General features: G+C 56.1%; 1 protein-coding gene and 1 long non-coding RNA gene across 4 annotated transcripts; one reads left to right on the top strand and one right to left on the bottom strand.

Moving 5' to 3' along the window:
• The first annotated feature begins 394 nt into the window (after positions 1–394).
• PSMC4 (proteasome 26S subunit, ATPase 4) lies at positions 395–22402 on the top strand. The gene is made up of 11 exons (XM_068668460.1): positions 395–547; positions 2746–2845; positions 8150–8336; positions 10797–10943; positions 12480–12589; positions 12681–12774; positions 14781–14948; positions 16200–16276; positions 20066–20234; positions 20704–20759; positions 22180–22402. Exons 1-11 carry the CDS (start codon positions 513–515, stop codon positions 22291–22293), a joined length of 1257 nt encoding a protein of 418 aa, XP_068524561.1. The 5' UTR covers positions 395–512; the 3' UTR covers positions 22294–22402.
• Positions 22403–22435: 33 nt separating this feature from the next.
• On the bottom strand, positions 22436–23257 carry LOC137848981 (uncharacterized). Of its 3 annotated transcripts, none has more exons than XR_011091616.1 (3): positions 22936–23257; positions 22724–22871; positions 22436–22683 (listed from the first exon to the last, which is right to left on the bottom strand). It is a non-coding gene; the product is annotated as an uncharacterized lncRNA (long non-coding RNA). The 3 variants fall into 3 exon arrangements; XR_011091617.1 differs by having other exon boundaries at positions 22808–22871; XR_011091618.1 differs by lacking the exon at positions 22936–23257 and having other exon boundaries at positions 22724–22820; positions 22861–22932.
• Positions 23258–23748: the final 491 nt, after the last annotated feature.

Genomic DNA, 23748 nt, shown 5'->3' with positions numbered 1-23748 from the left:
GGTTTTGGGACATAGGGGGGCATTTGGGGACAAAAAATGGGTTTGGGGACATTTTGGGGACACTTTGGGGACAAAAATGTGGGTTTTGGGGACATTTTGGGGACAAAAACTGTGTTTGGGGACACTTTGGGGCCACAAATCCTTGGGTTTGGGGACAGCGGGGGCCACATTGGGGACAAAAAGAGATTTTTAGGGCCATGGGGGAACACATATTTAGATTTGGGACATTTCGTAACATTTTGGGGACAAAAAAGCGAATTTTGGGACATTGGGGGGGGGGCACAAGATGGCGGCCAGGCCTCATGCCTGGAGGACTCCATCTCCCATCACCCCCCGCGCCCGGACTACAACTCCCATCACCCCCCGCGGCTCCCCATAGGCTCAATGCCTCCTCCCCCCCTCCTCGGGACTACAACTCCCAGCATGCCCCGCGCCGCCGCCGCCTCCCATAAGCCCCCGCGCCCCGCCCCCTTCCCGCCCAGTTCCCGTCGGCCCCCGCGCGCCGAGTCACCATGGAGGAGATCGGGGTCCTGGGGAGAAGGCCCAGGTGGGGGGGGGGGGGGGTGGTTTTTGGGGTAAAAACACGGGTTTTTGGGGCACCCACGTGATTATGGGGTGGGTATGGAAAGAGGGGAGCCGGGGGGAAAGGGGGAGCCGGGTTTGGGGGGGGGAGGTGTTTTTTTTGGGGAAAAATGGGGGGGGTTTGGGTAAGGTGTTTTTTGGGGTGGAGGCGGTTTTTGGGGTGAAATTGGGGGTTTTGGGGCTCCAGGTGGTTGTGGGGGTGGACACGGGTGGGGGAGAGCTGGGGGTGGAGGGGAGTGGGGTTTTGGGGCAAAAAGTTGATTTTTTGGGGAGAAATAGGGGTTGGGGGTTGGGGGTGAAAAGGGTGTTTTTGGTAAAATTGAGAATTTAGTTTTTTTTGGGTGGGGAAATGGTTTTGTTTTTTGGGGAGGAAAACGGAGGTTTGGGGATTTGGAGAGGAAAGCGTTGTTTTTGGGGAGAAAATGGGGGTTTTGGGGTCACCGGGTGTTGGGGGCACCCATTTTTGGGGGGGGGACAGATTTTGGGGTAAAATTGGGGGATTTTGGGGTCTCCCGGTGATTATTGGGACAGCCACGAGATGAGGGGGGACACACAGCCAGATTTTGGGGAGAAACGAGGGGTTTTTAGGGAGGTCTCTTTGGGGGGGGCGAACCCGAGGGTTTTGGGGTCATTTGGGGGAGTTTTGGGGTCACCAAATTTTGGGGGAAACCGAGGGATTTTGGGGACACCGAGGGTTTTTTTTGGGGACGATTGGGGGGTTTTGGGGACACCGAGGTGTTGGGGACATCGGGGGGGGGCTTGGGGACGTCCAGAAATGTTTTGGGGACGCCCAAATTTTGGGGATAATTGGGGGCATTTTGGGGACGCCCAAATTTTGGGGACAATTGGGGGGGTTTTGGGGACACCCAGCGTTGGGGACACCCAAATTTGGGGATTTTGGGGTCTTTTGGGGACACCTGGGTGTGTTTTGGGGTCTTGGGGACAAGAAGGGGTCTTGGGGTCACCAAATTTTGGGGATTTTGGGGTCTTTTGGGGATGTTCAAGTGTGTTTTGGGTCACTGAGGTCTTGGGGACACCAAATTTTGGGGACTTTGGGGTCTTTTGGGGACATTCAAGTGTCTTTTGGGAACACCGAGGGGTTTTGGGGACACTGAAGTCTTGGGGACACCAAATTTTGGGGATTTTGGGGTCTTTTGGGACATTCAAGTGTGTTTTGGGGTCACCGATGTCTTGGGGACACCAAATTTTGGGACTTTGGGGTCTTTTGGGGACTTCGGGGTCTTTTGGGGCCATTCAAGCGTCTTTTGGGGTCCCCGAGGTCTTGGGGACGCCAAATTTTGGGGACTTTGGGGTCTTTTGGGGACATTCAGGTGTGTTTTGGGGTCACCGAGGTCTTGGGGACACCAAATTTTGGGGACTTTGGGGTCTTTTGGGGACATTGGGGTCTTTTGGGGACTTTGTGATTTTGGGGCCATCCCATCGCATTTTGGGTCAATTCAACCATTTTTCGGCATCCCCGAGCTCTTGGTGTCCCCGAGGGCTCTTGGTGCGTTGGGGCCGCCCCCAAACTTTGCGTTTCTCACCCCAAATTTTGGGGACTTTGGGGTCTTTTGGGGACATTCAAGTGCGTTTTGGGGGAATTCAAGTGTGTTTTGGGGTCACCGAGGTCTTGGGGTCACCAAATTTTGGGGACTTTGGGGTCTTTTGGGGCCATCCAAGTGTCTCTTGGGGTCACCAAATTTTGGGACATTCAAGTGAGTTTTGGGGACATCAAGGGGTTTTAGGGACACTGAGGTCTTGGGTCACCAAATTTTTGGGATTTTGGGGTCTTTTGGGGAAATCAAGTGTCTTTGGGGAAATTCAGGTATGTTTTGGGGACATTGGGGTTTTGGGGACATTGGGGTCTTGGAGACACCAAATTTGGGGACTTTAGGGTCTTTTAGGGACACCTGGGTGTGTTTTGGGGTCTTGGGGACATTGAGGGGTCATGGGGACACCAAATTTTGGGGACTTTGGGGTCTTTTGGGGAAATCAAGTGTGTTTTGGGGACATTGAGCTTTTGGGGCCATCCAAGCGCATTTTGGGTCAATCCAACCATTTTTCGGCATCCCCGACCTCTCGGTGTCCCGGCTGGCTCTCGTTGTGGTGGTGCCGCCCCCAAATTTGCGTTTCTCACCCCAAATTTGTGTCCCCCCCCCCCAGGAGGATGTCCCCTGCGCTGGCCGTGCCGCGCCCCCCCGCGGGCCTGGCCTTCCTCGTCCCCGAACCCGAGGACCTGGAGGACCTCTACAGCAGATATAAGGTGAGGGGGGATTTTGGGGGTAATTTGGGTATTTTGGGGTATTTTGGGGTCCTATGGGGTCATTTGGGGTCTTTTGGGTAATTTGGGGAAATTTGGGGTCATTTGGGGTTCTTTGGGGTCATTTGGGGTCTTCTGGGGACATGGGGTGGCCCATGGGCACTTTGGGGACACAGAGGGCTTTTTGGGGCGTTTGGGTCTTTTGGGTCTTTTGGGGTCTTTTGGGGTCTTTTGGGTCATTTTGGGGTCCTTTGGGGTCCTTTGGGGTCTTTTGGGGTCTTTTGGGGTCATTTGCGGTCCCTTGGGGAAATTTGGGGTCCTTTGGGGTCTCTTGGGGTCTTTTGTATCTCTTGGGGTCTCTTGGGGACATGTGGGGTCCCTGGGACATGGGAGGCTTTTTGGGTCGTTTTGGGTCTTTTGGGGTCTTTTGGGGCTTTTGGGTCATTTGGGGTCCTTTGGGGGCTTTTGGGGTCCTATGGGGTCATTTGGGGTCTCCTGGGGACATGGGGTGGGGGTGGCCCATGGGGGACATTTGGGGTCCTTTGGGTCTTTTGGGGTCGTTTGGGGTCTCCTGGACATTTGGGGTCCCTTGGGGTTGTTTGGGGTCTTTTGGGGTAATTTGGGGTCTTTTAGGGTCATTTGGGGTCCATTGGGGTCATTTGGGGGGCTTTTGGGGTCGTTTGGGGTCTCTTGGGGTCTTTTGGTATCTCTTGGGGACATGTGGGGTCCCTGGGGACATGGGGGACTTTTTGGGGTCTTCTGGGGCTTTTGTTTTTTTGGGGGTCTTTTGTTTTTTTGGGGGGTCTTTTGTTTTTTTGGGGCGTCTCTTGGAGTCGTTTGGGGTCTCTTGGGGTCGTTTGGGGGCTTTTGGGGTCTTTTGGGGTAATTTGGGGTCGTTTGGGGACTCCTGGGGACATTTGGGGTCTCCTGGGACATTTGGGGTCCTTTGGGGTCCCTTGGGGTCATTTGGGACTTCTTGGGGACATTTGGGGTCTCCTGGTCATTTGGGGTCTTTTGGGGACATCTGGGACCTCTTGGGGTCCCTGGGGACATGGGGGGCTTTTTGGGGTCGTTTGGAGTCCCTTGGGGAAATTTGGGGTCTTTTGGGGGCTTCTTGGGGTCGTTTGGGTCTCTTGGGGTCTTCTGGGGTCCCTGGGGACACATGCGCCATTGGGGACATGGGGGGCTTCTTGGGGGCGTTTGGGGGCTTTTGGGGTCTTTTGGGGTCTTTTGGGGTCCTTTGGGGTCTCTTGGGGACATGGGGGGCTTCTTGGGGACATTTGGGGTCTTTTGGGGTCATTTGGGGTTCTTTGGGGTCGTTTGGGGTCTCCTGGGGACATCTGGGGACATTTGGGGTCTTCTGGGGACATGGGGTGGGGGTGGGACATGGGGAGCTTCTTGGGGACATTTGGGGTCTTTTGGGGTCTCTTGGGGTCTTTTGGGGTAATTTGGGGTCTTTCGGGGTCTTTTGGGCTAATTTGGGGTCATTTGGGGTCTTTTGGGGACATCTGGGGACATTTGGGGTCCTTTGGGGTCTTTTGGGGTCTCTTGGGGACATGGGGGCTTCTTGGGGACACTTGGAGTCTTTTGGGGTCTCTTGGGGTCTTTTGGGGTAATTTGGGGTCTTTCGGGTCTTTTGGGGACATTTGGGGTCATTTGGGTCTTTTGGGGACATTTGGGGTCCTTTGGGGTCTTTTGAGGTCTCTTGGGACATGGGGGGCTTCTTGGGGACACTTGGGGTCTCTTGGGGTCATTTGGGGGCTTTTGGGGTCGTTTGGGGTCTCTTGGGGTCTTTTGGTATCTCTTGGGGACATGTGGGGTCCCTGGGGACATGGGGGGCTTTTTGGGGTCCTTTGGGGTCATTTGGGGTCTCCTGGGGTCATTTGGGGTCCTTTGGGGTCCCTTGGGGACATGTGGGATCCCTGGGACTTGGGGGGCTTTTTGGGTCATTTGGGGTCTTTTGGGGTCGTTTGGGGGCTTTTGGGGTCTCCTGGGGACATTTGGGGTCCTTTGGGAACTCCTGGGGACATTTGGGGTCCTTTAGGGACGTGGGGGTCCCTTGGGGTCATTTAGGGTCTTTTGGGGTCTCCTGGGGCTTTTGGGGTCTCTTGGGTCGTTTGGGGGCTTTTGGGGCCGTTTGGGGTCATTTGGGGCCTTTTGGGGTCCTTTGGGACCTCTTGGATCTCTTGGGGACATGGGGGCTTTTTGGGGTCGTTTGGGGCTTTTGGGGTCTCTTGGGGTCTTTTGGGGTCTTTTGGGCTAATTTGGGGTCTTTTGGGGTCCTTTGGGGTCCTTTGGGGTCTTTGGGGTCTCTTGGGGACATGGGGGGCTTCTTGGGGACACTTGGAGTCTTTTGGGGTCGTTTGGGGTCTTTTGGGGTCATTTGGGGTTGTTTGGGGCTTTTGGGGTCATTTGGGATCTCTTGGGGTCATTTGGGGACATTTGGGGTGGGGGTGGGGACATGGGGGTCCCTTTGGGACACGGGGCTTTTTGGGGTCCCTTGGGGTAATTTGGGGCCTTTTGGGGTCGTTTGGGGTCTTTTGGGGGCTTTTGGGGTCATTTGGGGTCCTTTGGGGTCTTTTGGGGTCTTTTGGGGTCCTTTGGGGACTCCTGGGGACATTTGGGGTCCTTTAGGGACATGGGGGTCTTTTCGGGTCTTTTCGGGTCTTTTCAGGTCTTTTGGGGTCCGTTGGGGTCGTTTGGGGGCTTTTGGGGCCTTTTGGGGTCCTTTGGGACCTCTTGGGATCTCTTGGGGACATGGGGGGCTTTTTGGGGGCGTTTTGGGGTCTCTTGGGGACTTTTGGGGGCCTTTGGGGACGTTTGGGGTCTCTTGGGGACACATGGGGCCATTGGGGACATGGGGGTCATTTGGGTCTTTGGGGGTCATTTGGGGTCTCCTGGGACATTTGGGGTCCTTTGGGGTCCTTTGGGGACTCCTGGGGGCATTTGGGGTCCCTTGGGGACACGGGGACCCCTTGGGGACTTGGGCACTTTGGGTACACTTGTTGACTTTTTAGGACACTTGGTGTCTTTTTGGGGACACTTGATGCCTTTTTAGGACACTTCTGACCCTTTTTGGGGCCACTTCTTGCCTTTTTGGGGCCACTTCTTGCCTTTTTGGGGCCACTTCTTGACTTTTTGAGCAACTTCTTGACTTTTTGATGATAATTCTTGACTTTTTGAGGCCACTTCTTGACTTTTTGGGGTCAGATGTTGACTTTTTGGGGTCCCTTGTCCCCCCCCGTCCCCCTTTTTAGAAGCTGCAGCAGGAGCTGGAGTTCCTGGAGGTGCCTTTTTGGGCACACTTGTTGACTTTTTGGGCACACTTGATGCCTTTTTAGGACACTTGGTGTCTTTTTGATGTCACTTGATGCCTTTTTGATGCCACTTCTTGACTTTTTGATGCCACTTCTTGACTTTTTGATGCCACTTCTTGACTTTTTGGGCACACTTATTGCCTTTTTGGGGCCACTTCTTGACTTTTTGGGGCCACTTGTTGACTTTGGCGACACTTCTTGACTTTTTGATGCCACTTCTTGACTTTTTGGTGACACTTGTTGACTTTTTGATGATAATTCTTGACTTTTTGATGACACTCATGACCCTTTTGAGCAACTTCTTGACTTTTTGATGATAATTCTTGACTTTTTGATGATAATTCTTGACTTTTTGAGGCCACTTCTTGACTTTTTGAGCAACTTCTTGACTTTTTGAGGCCGCTTCTTGACTTTCTGATGATAATTCTTGACTTTTTGATGACACTTCTTGACTTTTTGAGGCCACTTCTTGACTTTTTGAGGCCACTTCTTGACTTTTTGAGGCCACTTCTTGACTTTTTGAGGCCACTTCTTGACTTTTTGAGGCCACTTCTTGACTTTTTGAGGCCACTTCTTGACTTTTTGATGATAATTCTTGACTTTTTGATGACACTCATGACCCTTTTGAGCAACTTCTTGACTTTTTGGGGCCACTTCTTGACTTTTTGATGATAATTCTTGACTTTTTGATGATAATTCTTGACTTTTTGATGATAATTCTTGACTTTTTGATGATAATTCTTGACTTTTTGATGATAATTCTTGACTTTTTGATGCCACTTGTTGACTTTTTGGGCTCATTTGTGACCATTTTGGGTCCCCTGTCCCCCTTTTTAGAAGCTGCAGCAGGAGCTGGAGTTCCTGGAGGTGCCTTTTTGAGGCCACTTCTTGACTTTTTGAGCCACTTGTTGACTTTTTGATGACACTTCTTGACTTTTTGGGGCCACTTCTTGACTTTTTGGGTCCCCTGTCCCCCTTTTTAGAAGCTGCAGCAGGAGCTGGAGTTCCTGGAGGTGCCTTTTTGAGGACACTTCTTGACTTTTTGATGCCACTTCCTGACTTTTTGATGATAATTCTTGACTTTTTGATGACACTTCTTGACTTTTTGATGACACTTCTTGACTTTTTGATGACTCTTCTTGACTTTTTGGGTCCCCTGTCCCCCTTTTTAGAAGCTGCAGCAGGAGCTGGAGTTCCTGGAGGTGCCTTTTTGAGGACACTTCTTGACTTTTTGATGCCACTTCCTGACTTTTTGATGACACTTCTTGACTTTTTGATGACACTTCTTGACTTTTTGATGACACTTCTTGACTTTTTGATGACTCTTCTTGACTTTTTGGGTCCCCTGTCCCCCTTTTTAGAAGCTGCAGCAGGAGCTGGAGTTCCTGGAGGTGCCTTTTTGGTGCCACTTCTTGACTTTTTGAGGCCACTTCTTGACTTTTTGATGATAAATTCTTGACTTTTTGAGCAACTTCTTGACTTTTTGATGATAATTCTTGACTTTTTGATGCCACTTCTTGACTTTTTGGGGTCCCATGTCCCCCCCTCAGAAGCTGCAGCAGGAGCTGGAGTTCCTGGAGGTGCCTTTTTGGGGCCTCTTCTTGACTTTTTGAGGCCTCTTGTTGACTTTTTGAGGCCTCTTGTTGACTTTTTGAGGCCACTTCTTGACTTTTTGAGCAACTTCTTGACTTTTTGATGCCACTTCTTGACTTTTTGATGCCACTTCTTGACTTTTTGAGCACACTTGTTGACTTTTTGGGCTCATTTGTGACCATTTTGGGTCCCCTGTCCCCCTTTTTAGAAGCTGCAGCAGGAGCTGGAGTTCCTGGAGGTGCCTTTTTGATGCCACTTCTTGACTTTTTGGGGCCACTTCTTGACTTTTTGGTGACACTTGTTGACTTTTTGATGATAATTCTTGTCTTTTTGATGACGCTTCTTGACTTTTTGATGCCACTTGTTGACTTTTTGGGTCCCCTGTCCCCCTTTTTAGAAGCTGCAGCAGGAGCTGGAGTTCCTGGAGGTGCAGGAGGAGTACATCAAGGACGAGCAGAAGAACCTGAAGAAGGAGTTCCTCCACGCGCAGGAGGAGGTGAAGCGCATCCAGAGCATCCCCCTGGTCATCGGCCAGTTCCTCGAGGCCGTCGACCAGAACACCGCCATCGTCGGCTCCACCACCGGTGGGGATTTGGGGGGGTTTGGGGGGGGTTTTGGGGTTTTTTGGGGGGTTGTGGGGTCGGGGGTGGGGTGTGGGGGCACTTATGGGGTCAGGGGGGGGGAGTGGGGGAGGTGGGGACACTTGTAGGGTCATGGTTGGGGGTGTGGAGGAGGTGGGGATGGTTTTAGGGTCATGGTTGGGGGCATGGGGGACACGGGGATGGTTGTAGGGTCATGGTTGGGGTGTGGGGGGACATGGGGACACTTGTAGGGTCATGGTTGGGGCGTGGGGACACTTGTAGGGTCATGGTTATGGTCATCAGGGACACGGGGACACTTGTAGGGTCATGGTTGGGGCATGGGGGGACATGGGGACACTTGTAGGGTCATGGTTATGGTCATCAGGGGATGTGGGGACGTTTTTAGGGTCATGGTTGGGGGCATGGGGGACATGGGGATGGTTGTAGGGTCATGGTTGGGGTCTTTGAAGGACATGGGGACACTTGTAGGGTCATGGTTATGGTCATCAGGGACACAGGGACACTTGTAGGGTCATGGTTGGGGGTGTGGGGGACATGGGGACACTTGTAGGGTCATGGTTATGGTCATGAGGGGACATGGGGACTCTTTTAGGGTCATGAGGGACATGGGGACACTTTTAGGGTCATGGTTATGGTCATTATGGGATATGGGGACACTTTTAGGATCATGGTTGGGGTCATGGGGGACACGGGGATGGTTGTAGGGTCATGATTAGGGTCATGAGAGACATGGGGACACTTAGGATAATGGTTTTGGTCATTAGGGGACATGGGGACACTTGTAGGGTCATGGTTATGGTCACAAGAAGACACAAGGACACTTGTAGGTTCATTTTTTGGGGTCATTAGGGACATTTTTAGGATCTTTCTTGACCCTATACCCCACGGGGGTCCCCTCGGTGGCCGCGACCCCATTAACGACCCCATTAACGACCCCATTAACGACCCCATTAATTACCCCGCAGGCTCCAACTACTTCGTGCGCATCCATGGGTGGGGTCGATAGGGGACACAAGGACACTTGTAGGGTCATTTTTTGGGGTCATTAGGGCCACTTTTAGGATCTTTCTGCACCCCCAACCCCACTGGGATCCCCTCGGTGGCCGCGACCCCATTACCGACCCCATTAACGACCCCATTAATTACCTACAGGCTCCAACTACTACGTGCGCATCCATGGGTGGGGTCAATAGGGGACACGGGGACACTTGTAGGGTCATTTTTTGGGGTCATTAGGGCCACTTTTAGGATCTTTCTGCACCCCCAACCCCACGGGGGTCCCCTTGGCCACGACCCCATTAACGACCCCATTAACGACCCCATTAATTACCCTGCAGGCTCCAACTACTACGTGCGCATCCATGGGTGGGGTCAAGAGGGGACACAAGGACACTTGTAGGGTCATTTTTTGGGTCACAATGGCCACTTTTAGGATCTTTCTGCACCCCCAACCCCACTGGGATCCCCTCAGTGGCCGCGACCCCATTAACGACCCCATTAACGACCCCACTAATTACCCTACAGGCTCCAACTACTACGTGCGCATCCATGGGTGGGGTCATCAGGGGGCACAAGGACACTTGTAGGGTCATTTTTTGGGGTCAAAATGGCCACTTTTAGGATCTTTCTTGACCCTATACCCCACTGGGATCCCCTCGGTGGCCGCGACCCCATTAACGACCCCATTAACGACCCCATTAATTACCCCGCAGGCTCCAACTACTACGTGCGCATCCATGGGTGGGGTCGATAGGGGACACAAGGACACTTACAGGATCATTTTTTGGGGTCATTAGGGCCACTTTTAGGATCTTTCTGCACCCCCAACCCCACTGGCATCCCCTCGGTGGCCGTGACCCCATTAACGACCCCATTAACGACCCCATTAATTACCCCGCAGGCTCCAACTACTACGTGCACATCCATGGGTGGGGTCAATAGGGGGCACAAGGACACTTGTAGGGTCATTTTTTGGGGTCATTAGGGCCACTTTTAGGATCTTTCTTGACCCTATACCCCACGGGGATCCCCTCGGTGGCCACGACCCCATTAACGACCCCATTAATTACCCCATTAATTACCCCGCAGGCTCCAATTACTACGTGCGCATCCATGGGTGGGGTCGATAGGGGACACAAGGACACTTACAGGATCATTTTTTGGGGTCATTAGGGCCACTTTTAGGATCTTTCTCCCTCGGTGGCCGCGACCCCATTAACGACCCCATTAACGACCCCATTAACGACCCCATTAACGACCCCATTAATTACCCCGCAGGCTCCAACTACTACGTGCGCATCCATGGGTGGGGTCAATAGGGGACACAAGGACACTTACAGGATCATTTTTTGGGGTCATTAGGGCCACTTTTAGGATCTTTCTCCCTTGGTGGCCGCGACCCCATTAACGACCCCGTTAATTACCCCGTTAATTACCCCGCAGGCTCTAATTACTACGTGCGCATCCTCAGCACCATCGACCGCGAGCTGCTGAAGCCCAACGCCTCGGTGGCCCTGCACAAGCACAGCAACGCCCTGGTGGACGTGCTGCCCCCCGAGGCCGACAGCAGCATCATGATGCTCACCTCAGGTGAAAAAAAAGGGATTTTGGGGCATTTTCACGTGTTTTGGGGTCTGGGGTGGACATCGGGTCTTTTCCATTAGTTTCGAGGAGGATAGAGGCGAGTTTTAGGTCAAAATGGGTGGTGGGTCTCCATCTTTTGGTCTACCCAAGGTCTTCATGGCCAAGATCCTAAATCATCTACATTATATTTAATGCTTTTTTTGGGGTGTTTTCATGTGTTTTGGGGTCTGGGGTGGATATCGGGTCTTTTCCATTAGTTTCGAGGAGGATAGAGGCGAGTTTTAGGTCAAAATGGGTGGTGGGTCTTCATCTTTTGGTCTACCCAATGTCTTCATGGACAAGACCCTAAATCATCTATGTTATATTTGAAGTTTTTTTAGGGTGTTTTCAGGTGTTTTGGGGTCTGGGGTGGATATCGGGTCTTCTGGCCTCGTTTTAGGGGGATAGAGGTAAGTTTTAGGCTGAAATGGGTGGTGGGTCTCCATCTTTTGGTCTACCCAACATCTACAGGGACAAGATCCTAAATAATCTATATTATATTTGAAGTTTTTTTTGGGGTGTTTTCAGGTGTTTTGGGGTCTGGGGTGGAAATCGGGTCTTTTCCATTAGTTTTGAGGAGGATAGAGGCGAGTTTTAGGTCAAAATGGGTGGTGGGTCTTCATCTTCTGGTCTACCCAACATCTACAGGGACAGGATCCTAAATTATCTACGTTATTTTTGAAGTTTTTTTTGGGGTGTTTTCACCAGTTTTGGGGTCTGGGGTGAAAATCGGGTCTTTTCCATTAGTTTTGAGGAGGATAGAGGCGATTTTTAGGTCAAAATGGGTGGTGGGTCTCCATCTTTTGGTCTACCCAACATCTACAGGGACAGGATCCTAAATTATCTACGTTATTTTTGAAGTTTTTTTTGGGGTGTTTTCACCAATTTTGGGGTCTGGGGTGGAGCTGGCGTCTTTTCCATTAATTTCGAGGAGGATAGAGGCGATTTTTAGGTCAAAATGGGTGGTGGGTCTTCATCTTTTGGACTACCCAACATCATTGGGTCAAAACTCTAAGTCATCCATGATATATTTGAATTTTTTTGGGGGTGTTTTCAGGTGTTTTGGGGTCTGGGGTGGACATTGGGTCTTTTCCATTAATTTTGAGGAGGATAGAGGCGATTTTTGGACCTAAATGGGTGGTGGGTCTCCATCTTTTGGTCTACCAAAGGTCTTCATGGCCAAGATCCTAAATCATCTACGTTATATTTGAAGTTTTTTTGGGGGGCGTTTTCACCAGTTTTGGGGTCTGGGGTGGAGCTGGGGTCTTCTCCATGATTTTTGGGGAGAACAGAGGCGATTTTGGGACCTAAATGGGTGGTGGATCTCCATCCTTGGGTCTACCTAACATCTACAGGGACAAGATCCTAAATAATCCATGATACATTTGAAGGTTTATTTGGGGCGTTTTCACCAGTTTTGGGGTCTGGGGTGGAGCGGGGGTCTTCCGCCCCCCCAGTTGTCCCCATGGGTGTCCCCCCCGTGTCCCCCCCCCTTGTCCCCAGACCAAAAACCCGACGTGATGTACGCCGACATCGGGGGCATGGACATCCAGAAGCAGGAGGTGCGCGAGGCCGTGGAGCTGCCCCTCACCCACTTCGAGCTCTACAAGCAGGTGGGGGCCCCCGCAGCACCCATGGGTGCTCGGTGGGGTTGGGGGGCACCCATGGGACCCCCCCGTGACTTTTTGTCCCCCCCCCTCCCAGATCGGCATCGACCCCCCGCGGGGTGTCCTGATGTACGGGCCCCCCGGCTGCGGGAAGACCATGTTGGCCAAGGCGGTGGCGCATCACACCACAGGTGGGGCACCCATGGGTGCTGGGGGGGTGGTTTTGGGGTGCTGGGGGGGTGGTTGGGGTCCTTGGGGTCATGGTTGGGTCCTTGGGGTCATGGTGGCACCCATGGGTGGTGGTGGCACCCCACAGTGGTGGTGGCACCCATGGGTGGTGATTGGGTCGTTGGGGTCATGGTGGCACCCATGGGTGGTAGTGGGGTCCTTGGGGTGGTGATGAGGTCCTTGGGGTCATGGTTGGGTCCTTGGGGTGGTGGTGGCACCCAAGGGTGCTGGTGGGCTCCTTGGGGCACTGATGGAGCCCTTGGGGTGCTGGTGGCACCCTGGGGTGCTGGTTGAGCCCTTGGGGTGGCGGTTGGGTCCTTGGGGTCATGGTGGCACCCATGGGTGGTGGTGGGCTCCTTGGGGCACTGATGCCACCAGAACCTCGTAGGTGCCACCAGGAGCTGGTGGTGGCACCCTGGGGTGCTGGTGGCACCCGAGGGTTGGCGTTGACACCCAGGGATGCTGGTGGCACCCAAGGGTGCTGCTGGGCTCCTTGGGGCGCTGATGCCACCAGAACCTTGTAGGTGCCACCAGGAGTTGGTGGTGGCACCCTGGGGTGCTGGTGGCACCCGAGGGTTGGCGTTGACACCCAGGGGTGCTGGTGGCACCCAAGGGTGCTGCTGGGCTCCTTGGGGCACTGATGCCACCAGAACCTCGTAGGTGCCACCAGGAGTTGGTGGTGGCACCCTGGGGTGCTGGTGGCACCCGAGGGTTGGCGTTGACACCCAGGGGTGCTGGTGGCACCCAAGGGTGCTGCTGGGCTCCTTGGGGCGCTGATGCCACCAGAACCTTGTAGGTGCCACCAGGAGTTGGTGGTGGCACCCTGGGGTGTTGGTGGCACCAAGGGTTGATGTTGACACCCAAGGGTGCTGGTGGGCTCCTTGGGGTGCTGGTGGCACCCAAGGGTGCTGGTGGGGTCCTTGGGGTGCTGGTGGGACCTGAGGGTTGGCGTTGACACCCAGGGATGCTGGTGGCACCCTGGGGTGCTGGTGGGTTCCTTTGGGTGCTGATGGAGTCCTTGGGGTGCTGGTGGCACCCAGGGGTGCTGGTGGGGTCCTTGGGGTGCTGATGGCACCCAAGGGTGCTGGTGGGACCTGAGGGTTGGCGTTGACACCCAGGGATGCTGGTGGCACCCAAGGGTGCTGCTGGGTTCCTTGGGGTGGTGGTGGCACCCAGGGGTGCTGATGGGCTCTTTGGGCTGGTGTTGCCACCCAGTGGTGCTGGTGGGCTCCTTGGGGTGCTGGTGGGCTCCTTGGGGTGCTGGTGGGCTCCTTGGGGTGCTGGTGGCACCCAGGGGTGCTGGTGGGCTCCTTGGGGCACTGATGCCACCAGAACCTCGTAGGTGCCACCAGGAGCTGGTGGTGGCACCCAGGGGTGCTGGTGGGTTCCTTGGGGCGCTGGTGGCACCCAAGGGTTGGCGTTGACACCCAGGGATGCTGGTGGCACCCTGGGGTGCTGGTGGGACCTGAGGGTTGGCGTTGACACCCAGGGATGCTGGTGGCACCCAAGGGTGCTGGTGGGTTCCCTGGGGTGCTGGTGGCACCCAAGGGTTGGCGTTGACACCCAGGGGTGCTGGTGGGTTCCTTGGGGTGGTGATGGCACCCAAGGGTGATGGTAGCACCCAGGGGTGCTGGTGGGGTCTTTTGGGTGCAGCTGGGCTTCTTGGGTCACTGGTGCCACCAGGAGTTGGTGGTGGCACCCTGGGGTGCTGGTGGCACCCAGGGGTGATGGTGGGCTCCTTTGGGTGCTGGTGTCACCCAGGGGTGGTGGTGGGTTCCTTGGGGTGCTGATGGCACCCAAGGGTGCCGGTGGGGTCTTCTGGGTGCTGGTGTCACCCAAGGGCTCCTTGGGTCACTGGTGCCACCAGGAGCTGGTGGTGGCACCCCAGGGCGCGCTGAAGGTCTGGGGGGGCTGTGGGGATGACCCCGCCGCCAGTTGGGTGCCAGCACCTTTGGGTGCCCCCCCCCAGCCGCCTTCATCCGCGTGGTGGGCTCGGAGTTCGTGCAGAAGTACCTGGGCGAGGGGCCCCGCATGGTGCGCGACGTCTTCCGCCTGGCCAAGGAGAACGCGCCCGCCATCATCTTCATCGACGAGATCGACGCCATCGCCACCAAGCGCTTCGACGCCCAAACCGGGGGTGAGGTCCTGGGGGGTCTGGGGGGGGGCGTGGGGACCCTTGGGTGGGCACCCCAAATCTTGGGGGGGGGTCCAGGGTGGGGTCTTGTGGGCTTTGTGGTGGGTCTAGGATGGGGTTCATGGACCCTTTGGTTGACCCCGTTGTTGGGTCACCCAATTTTTGGGGTCCCCCTGTCTTTGGGGTGGGTCTAGGGTGGGATTTGGGGACCCCTTGGTTGACCCCATGGTTCGGTCACCCAATTTTTGGGGTCTTGTGGTCTTTGGGGTGGGTCTAGGATGGGATTTGGGGACCCCATGGTTGGGTCACCCAACTTTTGGGGTCCCCCAGTCCTTTGGGTGCCCCCAGGATGGGATTTGGGGACCCCATGGTTGTGTCACCCAACTTTTGGGGTCCCCTGGTCCTTTGGGTGCCTCCAGGGTTGGGTTTGGGGACCCCTTGGTGGACCCTAAGGTGGGATCCCCCAACTTTTGGGGTCCCCTGGTCTTTGGGGTGGGTGGAGGATGGGGTTTATGGACCCTTTGGTTGACCCCGTTGTTGGGTCACCCAATTTTTGGGGTCCCCTGGTCTTTGGGGTCTGTCTAGGATGAGATTTGGGGACCCCTTGGTTGACCTCATGGTTGGGTCACCCAATTTTTGGGGTCCCTTGGTCTTTGGGGTGGGTCTAGGATCAAATTTGGGGACCCCTTGGTTGTCCTCGTGGTTGGTCACCCAATTTTTGGGGTCCCCTGGTCTTTGGGGTGGGTCTAGGATGGGGTTCATGGACCCTTTGGTTGACACCGTTGTTGGGTCACCCAATTTTTGGGGTCCCCCGGTCCTTTGGGTGCCCCCAGGATGGGATTTGGGGACCCCATGGTTGGGTCACCCAACTTTTGGGGTCTCCTGGTCTTTGGGGTGGGTCTAGGATGGGATTTGGGGACCCCTTGGTTGACCCCAAGGTGGGATCACCCAACTTTTGGGGTCCCCCGGTCCTTGGGGTGCCCCCAGGATGGGATTTGGGGACCCCATGGTTGGTGTCACCCAACTTTTGGGGTCCCCTGGTCTTTGGGGTGCCCCCAGGATGGGATTTGGGGGACCCTAAGGTGGGATCACCCAACTTTTGGGGTCCCCTGGTCCTTTGGGTGCCCCCAGGATGGGATTTGGGGGACCCTAAGGTGGGATCACCCAACTTTTGGGGTCCCCCGGTCTTTGGGGTGCCCCCGTGCCGGGGGTGTCCTTTGGGTGTCACCCCCCCCCCCCGTGTCCCCTCCCCAGCTGACCGCGAGGTGCAGCGCATCCTCCTGGAGCTCCTCAACCAGATGGACGGCTTCGACCAGAATGTCAACGTCAAGGTGGGTGCCCCCCGGGTCCCATGGGTGCCCCCAGGGCCCCTTGGGTGTCCCCAGGTCCCATGGGTGCCCCCAGGGTCCCCTGGGTGCCTCAGGGTCATGTGGGTGCCCCCCAAGTCCCATGGGTGCAAGGAGACCCCATGGGTGTCCTTCATGTCCCGTGGGTGCCCCAGGGTCCCTTGGGTGCCCCCCGGGTCCCTTGGGTGCCTCAGAAGCCCGTGGGTGTCCCAGAGGCCCATGGGTGCAAGGAGACCCCTTGGGTGCCCCCCGTGTCCTGTGGATGCCCCCAGGGTCCCGTGGGTGCCCCCCGTGTCCTGTGGGTGCCCCAGGGTCCCATGGGTGCCCCCCAAGTCCCATGGGTGCAAGGAGACCCCATGGGTGCCCCAGGGTCCCTTGGGTGCCCCCAGGGTCCCATGGGTGCAAGGAGACCCCGTGGGTGGCCCCCGGGTCCCTTGGGTGCCCCCCAGGGTCCCTTGGGTGCCCCAGGGTCCCATGGGTGCAAGGAGACCCCATGGGTGTCCTTCATGTCCCGTGGGTGCCCCAGGGTCCCATGGGTGCAAGGAGACCCTTTGGGTGTCCTCCATGTCCTGTGGGTGCCCCAGGGTCCCATGGGTGCAAGGAGACCCTTTGGGTGTCCTCCATGTCCTGTGGGTGCCCCAGGGTCCCATGGGTGCCCCCAGGGTCCCATGGGTACAAGGAGACCCCATGGGTGCCCCCCGGGTCCCGTGGGTGTCCCCGGGTCCCTTGGGTGCCTCAGAGGCCCATGGGTGCCCCCAGGGTCCCATGGGTGCAAGGAGACCCTATGGGGGTCCCCCAGGTCCCTTGGGTGTCCCAGAGTCCCTTGGGTGCCCCCAGGTCCCTTGGGTGCCCCCCAGGTCCCTTGGGTGCCCCCCAGGTCCCATGGGTGCAAGGAGACCCCTTGGGTGCCCCCCAGGTCCCTTGGGTGCCTCAGAGGCCCTTGGGTGCCCCCAGGGTCCCATGGGTGCCCCCAGGGTCCTATGGGTACAAGGAGACCCCGTGGGTGCCCCCCAGGTCCCTTGGGTGCCCCCCGGGTCCCTTGGGTGCCCCCAGGGTCATGTGGGTGCCCCCCAGGTCCCATGGGTGCAAGGAGACCCCATGGGTGTTCTTCATGTCCCGTGGGTGCCCCAGGGTCCCTTGGGTGTCCCAGAGACCCCTTGGGTGCCTCAGAGGCCCTTGGGTGCCCCCTGGGTCCCATGGGTGCAAGGAGACCCCGTGGGTGTCCTTCATGTCCCTTGGGTGCCCCCAGGGTCCCTTGGGTGCCCCCCCCGGGTCCCATGGGTGCCCCCAGAGGCCTGTGGGTGCCCCAGGGTCCCTTGGGTGCCCTAGGGTCCTGTGGGTGCCCCCAGTGTGACCCTATACATCCCAGGGGTGTCCCATGGGTTCTAGGTGACCCTATAGGTGCTACGGTTCTCCCATGGGATCTAGGTGACCCTATACCTCCCAGGGTTGTCCCACGGGTTCTAGGTGACCCTATAGGCGCTAGGGAGGTCCCATGGGTGCCGTGTCCCCCCCCCCAGGTGATCATGGTTCTCCCATGGGTTCTAGGTGACCCTATACATCCCAGAGGTGTCCCATGGGTTCTAGGTGACCCTATAGATGCTAGGGTTGTCCCATGGGTTCTAGGAGGTCCCATGGGTTCTAGGTGACCCTATAGGTGCCAGGGGTGTCCCATGGGTTCTAGGTGACCCTATAGATGCTAGGGTTGTCCCATGGGTTCTAGGTGACCCTACAGGTGCTATGGTTGTCCCATGGGTTCTAGGTGACCCTATAGGTGCCAGGGGTGTCCCATGGGTTCTAGGTGGCCCTATGGGTGCTACGGTTGTCCCATGGGTTCTAGGTGACCCTATAGATGCTAGGGTTGTTCTATGGGTTCTAGGTGACCCTATAGGTGCTAAGGTTATCCCTTGGGTTCTAGGTGACCCTATACCTCCCAGGGCTGTCCTATGGGTTCTAGGTAACCCTATAGGTGCTAGGGAGGTCCCATGGGTGCCGTGTCCCCCCCCAGGTGATCATGGTTCTCCCATGGGTTCTAGGTGGCCCTATACATGCCAGGGGTGTCCCATGGGTTCTAGGTGGCCCTATACATGCCAGGGGTGTCCCATGGGTTCTAGGTGACCCTATACATCCCAGGGGTGTCCCATGGGTTCTAGGTGACCCTATGGGTGCTACGGTTGTCCCTTGGGTTCTAGGTGACCCTATACATTCCAGGGGTGTCCCATGGGTTCTAGGTGACCCTATACATCCCAGGGGTGTCCCATGGGTTCTAGGTGGCCCTATAGGCGCTAGGGAGGTCCCATGGGTGCCATGTCCCCCCCCCCCCCCAGGTGATCATGGTTCTCCCATGGGTTCTAGGTGACCCTATACATGCCAGGGGTGTCCCATGGGTTCTAGGTGACCCTATACATCCCAGGGGTGTCCCATGGGTTCTAGGAGGTTCCATGGGTTCTAGGTGACCCTATACATGCCAGGGGTGTCCTATGGGTTCTAGGTGGCCCTATGGGTGCCAGGGTTGTCCCTTGGGTTCTAGGTGACCCTATAGATGCTAGGGAGGTCCCATGGGTTCTAGGTGGCCCTATAGATGCTAGGGTTGTCCTATGGGTTCTAGGTGGCCCTATACATGCCAGGGGTGTCCTACGGGTTCTAGGTGACCCTATACATGCCAGGGGTGTCCCATGGGTTCTAGGTGACCCTATAGGTGCTAGGGTTGTCCCTTGGGTTCTAGGTGACCCTATACATCCCAGGGGTGTCCCATGGGTTCTAGGTGGCCCTATAGGTGCCAGGGGTGTCCCATGGGTTCTAGATAGTCCCATGGGTTCTAGGTGGCCCTATAGGTCCCAGGGGTGTCCCTTGGGTTCTAGGTGGCCCTATAGATGCTGGGGTTGTTCTATGGGTTCTAGGTGACCCTATAGGTGCTAAGGAGGTCCCATGGGTGCCGTGTCCCCCCCCAGGTGATCATGGTTCTCCCATGGGTTCTAGATAATCCTACAGGTGCTACGGTTCTCCCATGGGATCTAGGTGACCCTATACATGCCAGAGGTGTCCCACGGGTTCTAGGTGACCCTATAGGTGCTAGGGAGGTCCCATGGGTGCCGTGTCCCCCCCCAGGTGATCATGGTTCTCCCATGGGTTCTAGGTGGCCCTATACATGCCAGGGGTGTCCCATGGGTTCTAGGTGGCCCTATACATGCCAGAGGTGTCCCACGGGTTCTAGGTGACCCTATAGGTGCTAGGGAGGTCCCATGGGTGCCATGTCCCCCCCCAGGTGATCATGGTTCTCCCATGGGTTCTAGGTGACCCTATACATCCCAGAGGTGTCCCATGGGTTCTAGATAATCCTACAGGTGCTACGGTTATCCCATGGGTTCTAGGTGACCCTATAGGTGCTAGGGGTGTCCCTTGGGTTCTAGGTGACCCTATAGGTGCTAGGGAGGTCCCATGGGTTCTAGGTGACCCTATAGGTGCTAGGGAGGTCCCATGGGTTCTAGGTGACCCTATAGGTGCTAGGGAGGTCCCATGGGTTCTAGGTGACCCTAAACATGCCAGGGGTGTCCCATGGGTTCTAGGTGACCCTATAGGTGCTAGGGAGGTCCCATGGGTGCCGTGTCCCCCCCCAGGTGATCATGGTTCTCCCATGGGTTCTAGGTGACCCTATAGGTGCTATGGTTGTCCCTTGGGTTCTAGGTGACCCTATAGATGCTAGGGTTGTCCTATGGATTCTAGGTGACCCTATAGGTGCTAGGAAGGTCCCATGGGTGCCGTGTCCCCCCCCAGGTGATCATGGCCACCAACCGCGCGGACACCCTGGACCCCGCTCTTCTACGACCCGGCCGCCTGGACCGCAAGATCGAGTTCCCGCTGCCCGACCGGCGCCAAAAACGCCTCATCTTCTCCACCATCACCGGCAAGATGAACCTGTCCGAGGAGGTGGACCTCGAGGACTGTATCCCGGGGGGGTTTGGGGACAATTTGGGGGGGGTTTGGGGACGATTTGGGGGGGTCTGGGGACGATTTGGGGACATGGGGACGATGAGGACGCGGAGACGATGGGGACACGGAGATGATGGAGGACGTGGGGGCAGCAGAAGGTGTGGAGGTGTTGAAGGGACACGGGGGCAGTTTTGGGGACGTAGGGGACATTTGGGGTGTGGGGACAGTTTTGGGGACAATTGGGGACTGGGGACAATGAGGGGACGTGGGGACACCAAGGACACGGGGACGTGGTGGGACAGCGGGGCCACCAAAGGATATGGGGGGACACCAAGGGCCGTGGGGACCCCAGGAGACATTGGGGACCCCAGGAGACATTGGGGACCCTCTGGGGACATTGGGGACCCTTTGGGGACAGGGAGGGGACGTTTGGGGACAGGAGGGGACGCCGGGGACCGTTGGCTTCCTTCACCCTTACCCAGACGTGGCGCGGCCGGACAAGATTTCGGGAGCCGACATCAACTCCATCTGCCAGGAGGTGGGTGACACGGGGACATGGGGACATGGGGATGGTGACAGGGGGACATGGGGACACGGGGACACCTCCAGAAGGGTGACACAGAGGTGACATGGGTGACAAATTGGTTGTCCCTCCATGGTTGGGTGACACGGAGGCCAGGTCTACCCACAGTAAGGTAACACGGAGGTGACAAATTCATTGTCCTTTCATGGTTGGGTGACAAGGAGGTGACACGGAGGTGATGTCCACCTCCAGAAGGGTGACAAGGAGGTGACACAGGTGACAAATCAGTTGTCCCTCCATGGTTGGGTGACACAGAGGCCAGGTCTACCCATAATAAGGTGACAAGTTGGGGACATTGAGGCCGTGTCCACCTCCAGAAGGGTGACAAGGTGACATGGTGTCAATGTCAACCTCAAAAATGGTGACAGGGAGGTGACACAGGTGACAAATTGGTTGTCCCTCCATGGTTGGGTGACACGGAGGCCAGGTCTACCCACAGTAAGGCGACACGGAGGCCAGGTCTACCCAGCATGAAGTGACATGGAGGTGACACGGGTGACAAATTCATTGTCCCTCCATGGTTGGGTGACAAGGAGGTGACACGGAGGTGATGTCCACCTCCAGAAGGGTGACAAGGAGGTGACACGGGTGACAAATCAGTTGTCCCTCCATGGTAGGGTGACACGGAGGCCAGGTCTACCCACTATAAGGTGACAAGTTGGGGACATGGAGGCCATGTCCACCTCCAGAAGGTGACAAGTTGGGGACATTGAGGCCGTGTCCACCTCCAGAAGGGTGACAAGGTGACATGGGGTCAGTGCCAACCTCAAGAATGGTGACAGGGAGGTGACACGGGTGACAAATCGGTTGTCCCTCCATGGTTGGGTGACACAGAGGCCAGGTCTACCCACAGTAAGGCGAAACGGAGGCCAGGTCTACCCAGCATGAAGTGACATGGAGGTGACACGGGTGACAAATTCATCGTCCCTCCACGGTTGGGTGACAAGGAGGTGACACAGAGGCAGTGTCCACCTCCAGAAGGGTGACAAGGAGGTGACACAGGTGACAAAATGGTTGTCCCTTTGTGGTAGGGTGACACGGAGGCCAGGTCTACCCACAATAAGGCAACACGGAGGTGACACGGGTGACAAATTCATTGTCCCTTCATGGTTGGGTGACAAGGAGGTGACATGGCGTCAATGTCAACTTCCAGAAGGGTGACACGGAGGTGACAGGGAGGTGACACAGGTGACAAATCAGTTGTCCCTCCATGGCTGGGTGACACGGAGGCCAGGTCTACCCATTATAAGTTACCACCGAGCCACGCGGCATCACCTCTGTGACACAAGGAGGGGGGTGACACAACCCGGGTGACACCGAGGGGGGGGGACAGGGGTGACAAAGGTGACACGGGTGACACGGTGACGTCCCCCAGGGTGGCATGCTGGCGGTGCGGGAGAACCGGTACATCGTGCTGGCCAAGGACTTCGAGAAGGCCTACAAGACGGTCATCAAGAAGGACGAGCAGGAGCACGAGTTCTACAAGTGACACCCCCTTGGGGACATCGGGGACCTTGGGGACATCATCGGGGACCTTGGGGACAGCGGGGACGCGCGGCCACCCTCAATAAACCCTCCCCCTTTTTTACCCCCAACCCGGACCCTTCCCCACGCCAACCTGCGCTGCGTCTGCTTGGGGAGGCGGAGAGGGGGTGGAGGTGGATTTGGGGACAATTTTGGGGACTTGGGGACAGCTTTGGGGACATGGGGACAATTTGGGGACCTTGGGGATGGCCTTGGGGACAAACGTGGGGACAGCTTTGGGACCTTGGGGACAATTTTGGGACCTTGGGGACCACCCTGGGGACTTGGGGACAATCTTGGGGACTTGGGGACAGCCTTGGGGTCATGGGGACGGCTTTGGGGACAATTTTGGGGACTTGGGGACAGCTTTGGGGACATGGGGACAATTTTGGGACCTTAGGGACAAACGTGGAGACAAATGTGGGGACAGCTTTGGGACCATGGGGACAATTTTGGGGCCTTGGGGACAATTTGGGGACCTTGGGGACCACCCTGGGGACATAGGGATGGCCTTGGGGACAATTTTGGGGACTTGGGGACAATCTTGGGGACTTGGGGACAGCCTTGGGGTCATGGGGACGGCTTTGGGGACAATTTTGGGGACAACGTTGGGGACACGGCCATCCTTGGGGACGTTGTGGGGACACGGCGCCACCCCTCATCACCATGTAGTGGCTTTGGGGAGGAGGATTTGGGGTGAATTTGGGGGATTTGGGGTGAATTCGAGAGATTTTTGGGGGGTGTAGGGTGAATTTGGGGCAATTGGGGGGCAGTTTGGGGTGAAATTGGGGGATTTGGGGTGAAATCGGGGGATTTAGGGGGAATTTAGGGAGGTATGGGAAAAATAAGTAGAATTTAAGGGATTTTAGAGGCATCTAAAGGGAATTGGGGAGGAATTGGGGGATTTTAGGGGGAATTTGGGGTAATTTAGGGGGATTTGGTGTGATGGGATTTCAGGGATGGGGGATTTAGGGAGGATTTGGGGGTGCTTAGGAATTTGGGTTGATTCAGGGAGAATTTGGGGTCGTTAAGGGGGGATTTGGAGGATCTGCGGGGATTTAAGGGCAAAATGGGCAAATTTAGGGGAAATTTGGGGGTATTCAGGGTGTTTGGAGGATTTGGGGCTGTTTAGGGAGGATTTGGGTTAATTTAAGGGGAATTGGGGGGATTTAGGGAGGGTTTGGTGGTATTTGAGAGGGATTTGGGTTAATTTCGGTGGAATTTGAAGGGATTTGGGGGATTCAAGAGGGATTTGGGTTAATTTAGACAGAATTTTGGGGATTTAGTGAGGATTTGGGGGCGTTTAAGATATATTTGTGTTAATTTAGGGGAAATTTAAGGGATTTGAGGGCATTTAAGAGGGATTTGTGTAAATTGAGGTGGAATTTGGGGGCATTTAAGAGGAATTTGGGTTAATTTA

Source organism: Anas acuta, unplaced genomic scaffold (genome assembly GCF_963932015.1).
Source record: "Anas acuta unplaced genomic scaffold, bAnaAcu1.1 SCAFFOLD_387, whole genome shotgun sequence".
NCBI classification, from domain to species: Eukaryota; Metazoa; Chordata; class Aves; order Anseriformes; family Anatidae; genus Anas; species Anas acuta.
This window is presented reverse-complemented; position numbering and strand designations above follow the sequence as displayed.